This window comes from Ambystoma mexicanum, chromosome 3q (assembly GCF_040938575.1).
Source record: "Ambystoma mexicanum isolate Mex_15411 chromosome 3q, UKY_AmexF1_1, whole genome shotgun sequence".
Classification (NCBI taxonomy): Eukaryota; Metazoa; Chordata; class Amphibia; order Caudata; family Ambystomatidae; genus Ambystoma; species Ambystoma mexicanum.
This window is the reverse complement of record NC_090926.1, coordinates 457,008,716-457,023,915: the sequence shown is the minus strand read 5'-3', so window position 1 is coordinate 457,023,915 and position 15,200 is coordinate 457,008,716. Positions and strand designations below refer to the sequence as shown.

The 15,200-nt window shown below is 46.3% G+C and overlaps 1 protein-coding gene across 4 annotated transcripts in view; it reads left to right on the top strand.

The window, feature by feature from the left end:
* LOC138582670 (protocadherin alpha-C2-like) overlaps nucleotides 1–15,200 on the top strand; it is a 935,357-nt gene that overhangs the window by 264,760 nt on the left and 655,397 nt on the right. The window contains exon 1 of one of the 4 annotated variants that reach the window (XM_069654198.1): nucleotides 12,134–14,698. The exons of the other annotated variants lie outside the window; for them this stretch is intronic. Within the exon in view, the coding sequence (XP_069510299.1) occupies nucleotides 12,287–14,698 (2,412 nt within the window). The 5' untranslated portion in view covers nucleotides 12,134–12,286. Of the gene's footprint in view, nucleotides 1–12,133; nucleotides 14,699–15,200 lie in introns of those variants that run through there. 4 annotated transcript variants of the gene reach the window in all.

Below are 15,200 nucleotides of genomic sequence, written 5' to 3'. Positions count from 1 at the left end.
TGGGGCCCATTCAGGGCTCAGTGTTGGAAGAAGCAGTAGCAGGAACGGTAGTGGGGGATGTGCCGCACGACCTGGGTGTGTACGCGAGAGATTTGTATACACGTAAATGACGGTTTGTCTCTAAAATGGAAATGCAGTATGTCAAGGTAAACCAGTAACAGACATGGAAGCTGTACGTGGCGCGGTTGCTGCCTTTATATTGAACCTTGAGGTTCTGATGGACATCCCATTAGAATCACCTGGAGTTGGAAATCGTGGATATAAATGACAATGCGCCAGAATTCCCGGCGAGTGAAAGCCGAATTGCAATTGCTGAGTCAGTGTTGCCTGGAGCTCATTTTGTACTAAGGACCGCGTCTGACTCTGATGTCAGTAAGAAATCTCCCCGTGCACTTACTGCTGGAGCCCCAGTGTCTCTTTCACTCTTGACGCCAAAGCCGGTAAATTCAAAAGCTCGTCGATGGAGCGAGTTTTAATCAGATCCCTAGACCATGAGCAACAGCAGTTGTACAAATATACTCTTACCGCAGTCGAAGGATGGACATTCCGCAGAGGTTGAGCATATCTCAAATTCCTATTGATGTCCACGATGCTAATGATAGCACAGCTGTATTTGATGATGTTGTGGACGCCATGCGAGTGTGGGAAAAGGAACCGCGAGCATCTTGCTTCTTAAAACTAAATTCGACTGATGCAAATGATTGGGCAAATGGAGAAATGATGTACTCTGTAATAAACCCAGCATTTTCTGATATTAATCAACTCTTTTAAATTGACGCCGAGAAGGGAGAAATTCGGGTTTGGTGTCCCCTTGATAATGAGGTTTCAAGTTTGTATGAACTCCATGTGCAAGCGCAGAACAATGGCTCCCCATCTATGAGCACTCACCGGAAAGTGGAAATTACTGCTCTGGAAATAAGAGCGACTTCCATTTCTAGAGCTGTTAGAGAGGACTCGCAGCCTGGTCTCGCCACTGCTCTGCTCACAGTCGATGATAAGGATTCTGGGCTGAATGTGGAGGTGCACTGTCGGCTTCCCCAAATTCTTCCCTTTGCGGTAGATTCCAAAGAGACAAACCGTTACCACCTGGCTGTTATGTGACCTCCCGATTTTGAGCTGATTTCCGAGCACAGTATCCCTGTCATAACCACAGCGGTGGTTCTCGCCGCTGTCGAGCATGAAAACCTTTGGGGTTTGGGTGTCCGATGTAAACGACAACCCTCCTGTCTTCCCAAAGTTATCTCATGTAATCAGTATTTCAAACAATAATGTGCCAGGTTCTGACATTCTCTAGTTCTCTGCTGTAGGCCCGGATACATGCGATAATGCTTGTGGCCAAAATTCTCAGTTATAAAACAGCATCGTTGACCTGCCTGTTCTCAGTCTGGTCTCTGTTCACGTGGAGACTGGGGTGATTTCTGCCCTTCAATCCCTAGATTACGAGAGACTCCAGGTGTTGCAGTTCTGGCTTGAAGCAAGGAATTATGGGGTGCCTTCTCTGAGTGGTGGGGACAATGTTACAGCATATGCCTAAGAAGATACGATAAGTTGTGCACGCTCTGCAAGCACAGGTTACATACATAGTGCCCAAAATAAGAGTAATTGATGCAGATCGCTGTCGCAATGCGCGGCTGTGGTACGAGTTTAAAGAATCGGCAATCGCAGCATGATCCGGGATTGGTTGAAATTGAGGGGGAGTCAGCCACAGGCACCCATTGGGAGAGAGTTACCTGGGAAAGCAGGAGCTGATAACTCTGGTACAGACTTATGGGACTGCAACCTTTCCAATGACTGCGCTTACCATTTCTCTTATCGGCAATCACTCGTAAGGTATGTGGTCGACGATGAACACTACATCATAAACCTGAATGTTCATTCTATTATCCCATTAGCCTTAATGTTCCATATATGTGTTACCTGTATGATATTTGTGCTGCTTGGCATTATCTTAAAGTTCAAAACGACACCGAACCAACTGGTAGAGGCAACGTCTGACCTGAGGGCAGAGGAACTCGGTCATATTCCCAGAGGCAGCTGCGTCATCTGTACTTGATAACGCGCTCCTCGGAGTGTGACACGGACACCTGGAAACCAATGTGGTCCAATCAGGGGTGGGCTCATGTTATAGTCGATGGAGGGGGTTGTAGACTTGATGCAAAGAGTCTCCGGTGCTGAAAGACATATTGCCCAGCCCATTAATGAGATAAGACATGGTTCTTGGAACTCTGTGACGTACAAATTGGCACACTATTCAAAATTAACAAAAATCTTCAAGGTACTTAAGCCTTGATAAGCCATTCACAATATTAACTGTATAGATTATATAACCTGATTTTACGAGGAGTGTTTAAATATGAGTTTATTACTAAGCCTCTGAAAAGCACTCAGTTATGCATCTGTACTGTTGTACACCTCTGTAAAGTGCTTTGTTGTGTACTGTTGTACACCTCTGTAAACGCTCTGTTGCTTCTTGAAGCTAGGTCCGCACTCAATAAATGCAATAATAATTATACCTTTCCCCTTCATATGATGGCCACGTGTGCATTTACATTTTATTTTCACTTTTCAGTTACAGTTTTTCATGAAGAAATGCATGTCAACGTGCCATAGCTTTTTCCGGGATTCAATTGCAGCCATAAACGTTGAGCTTTTTGTAGAACTGGTGGGGGACTCAGCTGTCCAGCCCCAGTCATCCAGGCTGTTTCATCGAAACAGGTTTGCCTGATGCCTGCAAAGTTTTAGAAGACACACAAGTGATGTTCAAATTACATTTTTTTCAAATTGGTGTTTGCTTTAATCCACTACATTCCCGAGTCACACATATGCCTTCTTGGAATGTGTTGACCCTGACAAAACAGCCACCTAGCTGTATATTTAGGTCTAAATGGAAACACAGTACACAAGAGAAACCAAGGGTCTAATTCACAGAGCCTTTTCCAATGGGGTTTTGCCATTATAAGATGCTTCTGTGAATAAGGCCCTAAGTGTTCACAGCAGGGGTCTCTGGTCCTGAAGAGCTAAATCTACTCCATGTTTTCAGGATGTTCTCATAAAATGACTTTGAGCATGGTGCATTTGAATGGTAGCTAGCTACATAGTCACTGGTTATCCGGAAAACATCGTGTAGGTGGCGTGCTTGAGGACTGGACTTAGAGGCCCCTGGTCTCCAGCTGGCATACCCTCCCTTTAGGTTGATTCTCTGGATCATCCATGTTAATGTTTCTGTGCAGGTAGTTTTCACACAGAGAATTGTGTAGCCTTTCTCTCCATTTGCCACGTCAATGTTCTCAAGGAAGCCTTTTGGTCTCAATGTGGCTTGCAAGTGGCATAGGTATTGGGCCATTGGCATTCACAGTTGTTTGGTGTCTGGCATGTTCTTATTTGCGATATGCCAGGAACATGCCTGGGCCATTACAGGGGCGGTGCACTGTTCATGGTCCTGTCTCGATTAGAAGGCGCCGCTAGTGTGCTCTCAGATTCAAGCACAGGCTGAGACCTGTAAAAACTGCATATTCTATTACACCACGTCCTTGAGAGACAGTCTATCTGGCGTCTTAACACTAGACACGTTTCAGCTGTTAAGTACAATCCTAGAACCCACATCTGGCTCAAGGAACCCCTTAGTGCAATCCAAATCAACATTCAGTTATCCTGTTGAAGAATTCTCATTAAGTGGCAGGCAGCTGGCCGGGGCTTTCAAGGGCTCCCCTGAGTGGCGTAGTGGGAGAAGGCGCGGCAGGGGCCCTTTTGTTATTAAATGCGCTTGCGGCGGCGGGGGGCATTTAATAACAATAGGGGGCTGATGCTTTGCATCCGCACCCTATTCAGATGATTGCCTCCCCGCTATGAGGCGGGAGCTAGGTGGCTTTCATTGGAATAGGGCGCTCATGCATTAGCCAGGCGCCAGAAAAAAATATTAGTGCCCCCCCCCAACCCCGCATTGAACAGAGGTTCGTGGATCACTGCCACCGCTAAGGCCAGCCCTGCAAATGGCTCTGTACAAGGTGCTCTTTTTCCCTGCGAATGTGTCCCAACTTTATCCACGAGGAAGTTCAGTGTTTAGGGATGCCTGTAAGAGAGAGCAGGCATAGCTATTGGGGCAGTGCTTTCCTTTATTTATTTATTTAATTGCATTTTTAAAGCCCGTGGGCATCTGTTACAGGAATTGTTTGTTTTAGTTGCATAGTTGTTTGTCTTAGTTGCGTATTTATAATGTGCTTAAATACTAATAGGTTTCTAAGCGCGGACCCGGGGTTCGAACCTGTGTTGCTTCGTGTCGTCTTGCTTCCAAGGCGAGCATGTTGCCGCTGAGTTACCCTCCCAGCACAATGTGGTGGGAAGACTGGTATTGCCTGATGTCATTAAATATATTCCTCAAGCTTGTAGTGTATCCCTTGCGGGTTCCAGGGTGTTATGTTGGTTAAATGGAGAAAAGGAGGCTGGGGCGCTGGAGACTTCATCAGCAGTGTGCGATAGCGGTCCCCCGGTGCAGCCACCTCCGATCAATAGTTAGAAGGATGTCTTGCTGGCAATGGAGGTGCCGGCTTCCCTTGTGTTTAATTCATAACTGGCCGAGGTAGGTGTATATATTTTACAGTGCTGGCCCTAGGTAGTAAAACGCCACCTTTTTTGCAATGACGTCTCTGGATCTTTTAATTTCTGGTCAAGACCTCTCATTAAACATCTCTGTGAATAGAAAATGTATTGATAATCGCAGAATAATGTAATAATACATTATATTAGGACGAATCTTATGTGGGTTGCATAAGTTCTTACTACAAAATGACTATGATAAATTCCCCTTTTCTGATCCTGCAAAATGTGCTGTGCGTCAGCTAACGGGGTAGTAGTTTACCCGCGGCGCGCAGTGCAGGTTATGCTCGAGTAAAATAAACGAGGTGGCTCTAATCGGCAGCCAGCGCCATTGACTAACGTGCATGTTCCAAAAAAACGCGAGAGTTCACATAAAATGCGGCGCCAGCAGGAGGACGTACAGATGGAGGAACATTGCCTGTCAAACACAAAAATAAACGACGCAGTTAAGATAATGACATATGTAAATGTTATTCTCTTTGAATAACTTACAGTAAAATGTGTACCTGTAGTTTTGTAAATTGGACGTTAGGTGTCGCTGTGCACCGTTGTAGATATGAAAGGCAGAAACAGCGGCGTTTTCTTTTTGTGCCTTGATGGGATTTCTTCGAGCTTGCAGTGTGATCTGGGAGGCGGTGACGGGAAGTACACCGTGGGGGTGGCCAACCCCATTACAATGTGCAGCTGGGAACTGCGGTATTTTGGAGGTGAGGACGCCGGCCTTGTCTCGTTCCCCCTGGCATGGGTTTTGCAGGCAAGCACTGAATTCTCCCGGGGATTTTGTTTTTTTCCGCTTTGCTTCTTTGCTGCAGAGGAGAGGCTGCGGGCCCCGTTCGGTACTCGGTGCTGGAGGAATCGGCAGCAGGCACGGCCGTGGGGAATGTGGCGCGTGACCTGGCGTTGGATGTGAGAGATCTATATGAACGTAATTTCAGGATGAATTATGAAACCGAGAAGCAGCTTTTCGAGGTAGATGTAAGCACCGGGGCAGTACTGACTAAAGACGTACTGGACAGGGAAGCTCTGTGCGGCAGTACCCCCGTCTGCGTGCTTACCCTGGAGGTTGTGATGGACAGTCCCCTGGAGTTCCATCGCGTGGAGGTGGAAATCGTGGATATCAATGACCATGCGCCCGTGTTCCCGACAAATGAAACCCGGTTCACAATTAATGAATTAACCCTCCCTGGGGCTCACTTGCCGCTGAAGAGAGCGTTTGACCCGGATGTTGGGAAAAACTCTCTCTGCTCGTACAGTCTGAGCCCCAGTGACTTCTTCAGCCTTGGCACCGAAGCCGGGCAGTATAAAAGCTCTTCTGTGGATTCAGTACTGACCAGCCCCTTAGATCGGGAAAAACAGGTGGTGCACGAGCTGACCCTCACAGCGGTGGATAGTGGAAGCCCTAAGAGGTCCGGCACAACCCAAATATTTATTAACGTGCAGGACGCCAATGACAGCCCTCCTGTGTTTGGTGAAGCTTCGTACAGAGTGAGTGTTCAAGAGAACCCGCCAGCGGGCACGCTGCTCCTGTCCATAAATGCTACGGATTCAGATGATGGAGCTAATGGAGAGATTGTGTACTCCCTCAGCAGCGCCGACACTTCCGACACCATGGCGCTTTTCTTCATTAACGCAGAGAATGGTGAGATCCGAGTGCAGGGTCTCTTGGATTTTGAGGAGTCAAGTTTGCATGAACTGCACGTGCATGTGCAGGACAGGGGCAGCCCGTCCATGACAGCCCACTGCAAGGTGCTGATGGAAGTACTTGATCTCAATGACAATGTCCCGGAAATAAATGTGACGTCGGGCTCCAGCCCCGTGAGGGAGGACGCTCAGCCTGGGGTAGTCGTTGCCCCGTTCACAGTGACCGATAAGGATTCCGGGACAAACTGGGAGGTCAGATACCATGTTCCCAAAGATCTTCCATTTGTGATAGAATCCAGGTACCAAAACTATTATTCCCTGGTTGTTCGGGACACGATCGAACATGAGCTAATTTCTGAATACAATATCACTGTCTTTGCCACAGATGGCGGTTCTCCTTCACTGTCCGCCATCAAAAACATTGTCATTTCGGTGGATGATGTAAATGACAACCCTTCTGCCTTCTCAGAATTATCCCATGTAATCAGCCTTTTAGAAAACAATGTTACCGGTTCACAAATTCTCCAGGTCACCGCTGTAGACCCTGATACGGGTGACAATGCTCGTGTTAGATATTCACTGCTAGAACACGGCATTGATGACATGGCTGCCCTCAATCTCTTCTCTGTTCACACAGAGAGTGGGGTCGTTTCTACTCTCCAACCTTTTGATTATGAGAAACTGCGGGTGTTGCAGTTTAGAGTTGAAGCAAGGGATTATGGATCTCTGCCTTTGACCAGCACGGCCAACATTACAATATTTGTTCAGGACCAAAATGACAACACACCAACCATATTCAGTTTGTTATCTAGGAATACTGCTTCGGCGGACACAGTCTTAGTGCCACGATCAGGAACCGCAGGTTACCTGGTAACCAAACTGAGAGCCGTAGATGCAGATTCCGGACACAATGCCTGGCGGTCCAATGAACTTCAGGGGTCTGAATTAAAATCCCCGTTCAGGATTGGTCTTTATACAGGAGAAATGAGACTCAAACAGCCAGTCGTTGAGGGTCCCCTGGAGAACTATGAACTCCTCATCCTGGTGAAGGATCATGGGAGCCCGGCCCTTTCAGCAACAGCAACTCTTACTGTTTGCCTGGTAGAGCTTAACCCGGAGGTAAAAGCAGACTTCAAGCAGGAGAGAAGGAACAAAGGAGACCACGCCAACCTCAATTCCTATTTAATCGTCTCCATAGCTTTCATTGCAGGGATATTTGTATTGTGTTTAATAGTTTTCACGTGGTTACACTATGCAAGAAGGAGAGCTGAAATGGATTCAAAGGGTAAAACCATGTTTATTCCTGACAGCGAAGGGAAATGGTCATATTCCCAAGGCCAGCAGTGTAATCTGTACTTGGGGGCGCAGTCGTCAGAATGCGACATCGACACCCGGAGATCTCAGCTGTCCCAACGGGGCTGGACACACATTTTTCTCAATGGAGTGGTCCCAGGAGATCTGGTGCAGAGATGCAGTGTCGCTGAAGTAAAGGCGGCTGCGGGAGGTCTGGAGGTAAGTTGATGTGCCTGGAGGAATGCTTACAGTAAACCCGGAATCTATATGTAATTCAGGGGTTATCTAATGTTCGCATCTCGCGTGCTTTCACTCCAGTTATAAGTATATGTGTTTCAGACATTGATTTGTCGTAGCAGTCGGCACAATTTGAATGTAGATGTAACTGTACAGAAGTAAACATATTTGATTAAAATAATGTTTTGAGGTCTCCTGATGACAGTGATGACTGCACTGAAACATAACCATTCTTTTTTTTTAAAAACTTGGCATCTGAACAGAAACACATTACCCCATGTATAGGACTGCAGAATGCTTATTAGGGCGTAAATGATAGTCCATGCAGCTGGTGGAACGGCCATTGCCTTATTTCTTTCATTTCTTTCTGGGCTGCATTGTTTGCCGGCGTGTAAAGAATCGCTCCTGGGATAAGAATGATGACGACGGCAGTAGAGGGTACCCGCTCTTCGACAGTTATCCTAGCAAGCCACTTGGTGGACTGAAGAGTGTACATGTGCACATTTGATCAATTATAAAGGTATCGGATCGGTGTGGCATTTACTAATCACCAACAAGCAGATATGTTTGTAGTTTTTATTTCCACGCGAAGGAATTTAATGTCGGTGCCTGGATGCCCGTTCCTGCTTGGTTCCAAAAGGATGTGCGTGTTTCAAATCGTGAAGTGTGGGGGGGTGGGGGGCCAGTTTCCTGCAAGAGATTCCCAGGGTAACCTCTAGATTCAGATCTACCACAAATAGATTTTCTAATCTAACGTGTGCTTCTGGTGTATGACCTGGGCAGTAAAATTGACATGTATCTTATTCAGTCAGAAATTAATATGTTCTATGGTAAATAAATGTACAAATATAAATGGAGTGTTCGTCTTTTATTACATTACTAAATGCAGTATACTTTACAATTTCAATTTGTTTAGCAAAACAGTTGTACTCTTTTTTTAAAAAATAAAACGTAGAAAATAAATATTAACCACTGTGGTAACAAATCAAAAAATATTCATGAAACACAAAACCGTGATGTATGGCTTTGGATTGAAAATGGTCAGCAAAAAAACATATGTTTTATTCAAATGTAAAGAATAGATTTGCATAAAGTACTAGAAATTAAATGTGCTGCTGAAAAAATAAGTGTTTTGTTCACCAAAATATGCCTTCTCCGGATAATAAGAATGTAAGTGGTGATGGCTGCTCAGAGTCCATGGTTATGAGGAAAACGTGTTGGGAAATGAGATTTCCATTTTGGACTATCCATCTGGAAGACGGAAAGCCTATTCGGCTCAAGTTGAAGATAAGCTTTGGAGCCTAGTCTTAAGTAGATGTATTTTGTTCCGTGGTCGAAGTGGGCGGGTACGGTGCTCCTCTACTTTTAATTAAAAAGTTTTACTGTTCCTATACTTTTATTTTAAAAAGAAACTGTTCCATAATGGTTTAGTTTTAAAATAAAAGTGTGGGAAGAAGTTGAACCTGGCACTGCAGTGTACTCCCGTGAACATTCCCTAAACAGCAGGTGTGTTTGTCTGGGAGTTTGGCATGGGAGGAGGCGTGGCGATGGGGAGTGGGGACAGGCCAGCAGGGTGCAGAGTTCCACTATTTCTTTTCGTATACTTCGATCACTTATTTTGAGGAATAGTTTGTCACTCTATAACTTTTTTGACACCAGCATTTTATTCTTGGCATGGCACGCTCTGACAGGTCATAATGGCACATTAAAGAAATGAGAAGAAAGACGGAATTTTGGCGAGCACACTTCGGTTCACCAACCTACAATGCGCAAACTGTCCTCACTTGCTTGACAAAGAGCCTCGCTCTGAGTTCTACAGTGCACTGGCCAGTTTGGGGGAGGCTGGCATTTGGGGCTTAAAATATCACAAAACAATGTTTCATCCGTAAGCTAAGAAAGCTAAGCTAAGAAAGATCACGTGCAGTCTAAGAAGCGTAAGTAACTAGGGAAACCTGGTAGGAGGTGTGCCATATTTAACTAACCGAGTGGTCTTAAAGATGCAATTGGGTTTTCCTTCTCCTACAAAATACATTGCTTAATGATATATAAGTAGTCAAAATAGTAAAACATGAAAATAGTCAAAATCAAAAATGGGTAACTCTAAATCGGTCAAAGTGTGTACCAATCTCTATAAAACAGCTCTGAGTGACGATTGTCAGTGTGCCTGCTGCAGCATTTCACTTGTACTCTTCGGATCCTAATCTCCACCCCAGTATGACAGCTTAACACGTGACTCTGCTTGCAGTAGAGCTCTGTTTGTGACACGAGGACACATCTCCCGCTACCAGTGCCATTCAAGTTAGCACGGAGGCCTGTGGCCCCAGTCGCAATGCCCCTAAACATACACTCAAAAATATACTTTGCAGTTTGCTGTGTGGAACAGAATGATGGGAGGAACCTTTCAACAAAACAAATGCTTGTATTCAGGTATGCGCTATGCAGTGATCCGTGGGGTGCTAATCTGTCAACATGGCTGCCCAAGGGCACGAAAGGTTAAGCTTTGGCATGGCAGCACCAGCATCTTGAGAGAGGATGGAAGAACCTTCCCATTGCCCATGAAAGACAGGGCGCGGGCACACATACACATTTAGAGACCTGCCGGGACCCTTCTTTGGATGGCCTCCACCCACTTAAAGCTCTGCAAGTTCAGAAGATGAACTTCAAAACCTGGACTGAGATTCAGGACACTCGCGGATCGCTAACTTGCGTGAGAGATTCAGAAATGAGGTACTATGGTATCCGAGTGCCCATGCGACTGAATGTCCACCGTAAACATTCAATCACAAATGGCACGATTTACAAAAATGGTGCTTCGTATTAAGACGACTTACTCCTGACTTACTCTTAGTAAGATTAAACCAAGGGTACATCAGAGAAACTTCTTTGGAATAAGCACCACTGAGTTTCTCTAAATCTGAACATTATTTTTGATTGTTAGGGTCTTAAACACCTAATTAAGCATGCCTCCCTCCTCTGACCAATCTCTCTTAAAATGCCACGTATCTACTTAAATGTCGGGGGACTGGAATAAGCGGGTGCAATACATCTCGGAGAGTGAATGTCCTTTTAATATAATCCAACCAAAGGCCCTTAGGACACTGTAGCACATTAGTATGGAGCCTCTCTGTTCATTCTGTTTCGCTTTCAAATTGCCTTTTCACTCTTGCCTTCCATGCAAAGGCTTCGGAGGACTTGCTTGTGGCTTGGCGACTATTTTGCCATATGTATTTATCGTCATATTGCCTCATTCGAGCAAAGTAAAAACAGTGTCATGTACTTATAAAAGCTACAGTTTTAAAGTATTTAAGGTGCCCCAAGTGCAAGGCACTTATAGTAAAGTGTGTATTGGTTTTAAAGTGCACACCTGTGGGTAGGCAGTGGAGGTTAGTGCCTAGATGCAACCAGGACATGCCCGAGTTCCAGGGGACTAACTACACCGTGTACGCGTCAATGCAGAACGCGCAAAGAGCTGTGTCCAACCTAAAAACGACCCATCAAAATGAGTACACGCAGCGCTGCACAAAGAAAGCACCCTGTTCCTGTGTCCCTTAAGGCACGTGTTACCCCTGGCAGCTTCAGCACACACAATGATGCCAAAGGCAAGTTCTGGAATAGGCCACTTTTCTCTGCTGTTTCCTTTGTAGCGTTGTTGAGGGTAAATATGGGCGTGGCTGGAATTGCACTGTTAGAGGGACATTGCTAATCGCACAGCTGCCTCTGCTGGTTGTTGTTCGGGTGAATGTCAGATCTAATATACGTAATAAAAGATAAGCCACCAAATGAGTTAGATACGTGTGCTAATAACTGCGCTCTGAAATGGGGCCTGCATTACACCATGCGGGTATGTGTGGCGGCTGGGTAGCATGGGTAAGGCAGCCCCTCGCAGCACTGTGTTGGTAACAAGCTTCATAGCTAATACCGCATGTGTAGTGACGTCGCAGCAGGGAGCGATTTAGGAGGAAGTTAAAAGGAAGGCAGGCTGATCAAATCTATCCGGTAATGATTGCACGAGCCACTTAAATAGCCCTCACCAAGCTCCCCCTTAAAAGTGCTTGGCGGCTGCTCCCTGTGGCACATGGCGCTTAAGAAGAAAAACGCGCACTACTACGTGAATTAAGAAGCTCGAAGGACCTGAATTGAGCGTTCAGACTCCCCCCAAAAAAACATCAACACTTTGCCAAAAGAGAACTTTGACATTAAGCGCAAAAGAACGCAATCTCGATCCCATTGCACGCGTATTTCGCTTATCAAACCTTAACACGAGTGTATCTCGTTCGTTCCTGTAAATGGCCACAAGATGGCGGCCTTCACCTTTAGAGAAATGGAAGGAGCCTCCCCTTTCTATTTCTTCCTTGTCCTGCTGCTGTTATTTCGCAAGCTGGAGCTCGAGGCGCAGGGTGCCGCGCGCCTTCGTGTAGGGGGAGAATCCTTCAAACGCCGGCGGCGATGCAACTTGGCTTTTGCAGCTAATTTCCGATAGCTTTGCAGCCGGGGACGCCGGCCGGGTTTGCAGCTCCCGGGGATGGGTTTTGCAGCCAGACACTGGATTCTCTTCCGGGTTTGCGTTGTCTCTGCCCTGCTCTTTGCCCGCAGAGGAGAAGCTGCGGGGCCCGTTCGGTACTCGGTGCTGGAGGAGTCGGCAGCAGGCACCGCTGTCGGGAATGTGGCGCGCGACCTGGGTGTGGACGTGGGAGATTTGTATGGGCGTAAATTTCGAATGATTTACGAGAGCGAAGTGCAGTATTTTGATGTTAACGTAAAGACCGGGGCTTTGCTTACTAAAGAAATACTGGACCGAGAAGCTCTGTGCGGCAGTGCCTTCCCCTGCGTCATAAGCCTGGAGGCTCTGATGGACAGCCCCATGGCATTAAATCGCCTCGAGGTAGAAATTGTGGATATAAATGACAACGCGCCTGTATTCCCCGCCAGTGAAACCCGATTTACAGTTGCTGAATCAACGCTGCCCGGAGCCCATTTCCCGCTCGAGGGAGCCTTCGACCCGGACGTTGGGACAAACGCCCTTTGCACATACCAAATGACCAAAAACGACTTTTTCATTCTGGAGTCTGCAGTTAGCGAATATAAGAGCCAATCGCTCGAGCTTGTGTTGACTAAAGCTCTAGATCGGGAGCAGCAGGGTGCACACCACCTTACAATCACAGCTGCTGATGGGGGGAGTCCTAAGAGAACGGGCACAACTGAAATTATCATCCAGGTTCAGGATGCCAATGACAACCCTCCTGCATTTGAGAAATCAGTGTTCAGGGTGACAGTACCTGAAAATACACCTGCAGGCAGTGTCCTATTAAAATTAAATGCGACGGATCCGGATGAAGGCGTTAATGGAGAAATTGAATATTCGTTTAGCAAGCGGGCGCTCTCCGGCATTGAACGTCTTTTCTCGATTGATCCAGATGATGGAGAAATTTGTGTTCGTGGTCTCCTGGATTTTGAAGCATCGGGTTTGCACGAGTTGAATGTGAGAGCTCAGGATAAGGGGCCCCTTCCCATGACGGCTCACTGCAAGGTCCTGGTGGAAGTTATTGACCTCAACGATAACGCCCCGGAAATAAGAGTCAATTCCATTTCCAGTCCCATCCGGGAGGATGCCCAGGCAGGACTCGTTGTGGCCATGTTCACAGTGTCAGATAAGGATGCTGGGGTGAATGGAGAAGTTGGCTGCCATATTTCCCCCAATCTTCCGTTTGTCATAGAATCCAGATACCAAAATTATTACTCGCTAGTTGTTAAGGACATGCTGGACCGTGAGGTCGTTTCTGAGTACAATATCACTCTATTTGCGACAGATGGCGGTTCTCCCACACAGTCAAGCATGAAAACCATTGTGCTTGTGGTGTCTGATGTAAATGACAACCGTCCGGCCTTCTCAGAGCTGCAGAATGTCATCAGTATTCCAGAAAACAGTGTGCCCGGGTCGCAAATTCTCCAGGTCACCGCTCTAGATCCAGACACGGGTGATAATGCCCGTATTAGATATTCTCTATTAGAAAACAGCATTGATGATGTGCCTGTTCTCAGTCTGTTCTCTGTTCACACAGAGACTGGAGTGATTTTTGCCCTTCAACCCTTTGATTTTGAGAAACTCCAGGTGCTGCAGTTTCAGGTGGAAGCAAGGGATTATGGGTCTCCATCCCTGAGTGGGAAGGCCAATGTCACAGTGTTTGTGCAAGACCAAAATGACAACCCGCCCACTATATTCCATATATCATCTGGGAATTCTGCCTCAGAAGACACAGTGCTTGTGCCAAGGTCAGCAAGCACAGGTCACATGGTGACCAAAATAAGAGCCATTGATGCAGATTCTGGTCACAATGCGTGGCTCTCATATGAGATTAAAGAATCGACAATCGCAACATATTTCAGGATTGGCCAGCAATCGGGAGAAATCACCCTCCGACGCCCATTGGGAGAGAGTTACCCGGAAAGACTGGAGCTCATCATCGTGGTGAAGGATCATGGGAGCCCACTCCAGTCAGCAACAACCACACTTACAGTGTCTATGGTGGAACTCAACCCAGAAGTCAAATCGGACAAAAGGCATGTGGAGATGGAGGAAAACAAGCTCACAAACCTGAACTCGTACCTAATTATCTCCATAGCATTCATGTCCAGTCTTTTTATATTCTGTATCATACTTTTGACTGCCTTGCAATACTTTAATGCTAAGAGTAATCGAGGAATACCAGAGAAAACAGACTTCTGTCCCGATGGGGGAGGGAATTGGCTCCATTCACAAAGTCAGCAGTATAACGTGTACTTGACTGCCCGATCTTCGGAATGTGACCACGAGATCCAGAATGCAACAGTCTACGACCAGGGCTCAGCCCAGGTTGAAGTGACAGGAAGAGTCGCTGTAGATCTAATGCAAAGGTATAGCATGGCAGAAGGCAGTGCTATGCAGACGCCCATTGAGGTAAGTCGGACCTTTTCATGTTACTGGTTTGTTTATGAACACACACGTTTTATAGACACAAGTCACAATCCTTCTCGATGTTCATAATATATATAATCACGAAGCACAACATTAGCATCTCGGAAATATGATTTTATTTTTTAAATTGGGATTTCCAATGAATCCAAATTAATGTTTTTTTAGTGTTGCGTTCAGTTGTGTACATAAACCACACTATTTTCACTGACACTTGTTTGAAGTGGTATGTATAGAGTGCGTTGCCGCTTGGCTATGTTGGCTGTCTTGCTGTGCTTCACTGCACTTTTTCTCATGCCACTATTCCCCAGGCACCAGTTCACTGAGGACAGGGTAGACTTCTGGCCATCGCCAACTACATCACTCAGGCTTTGCAACCTCCCACAATGCCTGATTGTGGTTGTTAGTGTGGCGTGTTCACGCACAGTGGTCTGGTTTTTCAACCAAACCCAATTGTGAATTGCTAGTGTGGGCTAGTTCCTTCATC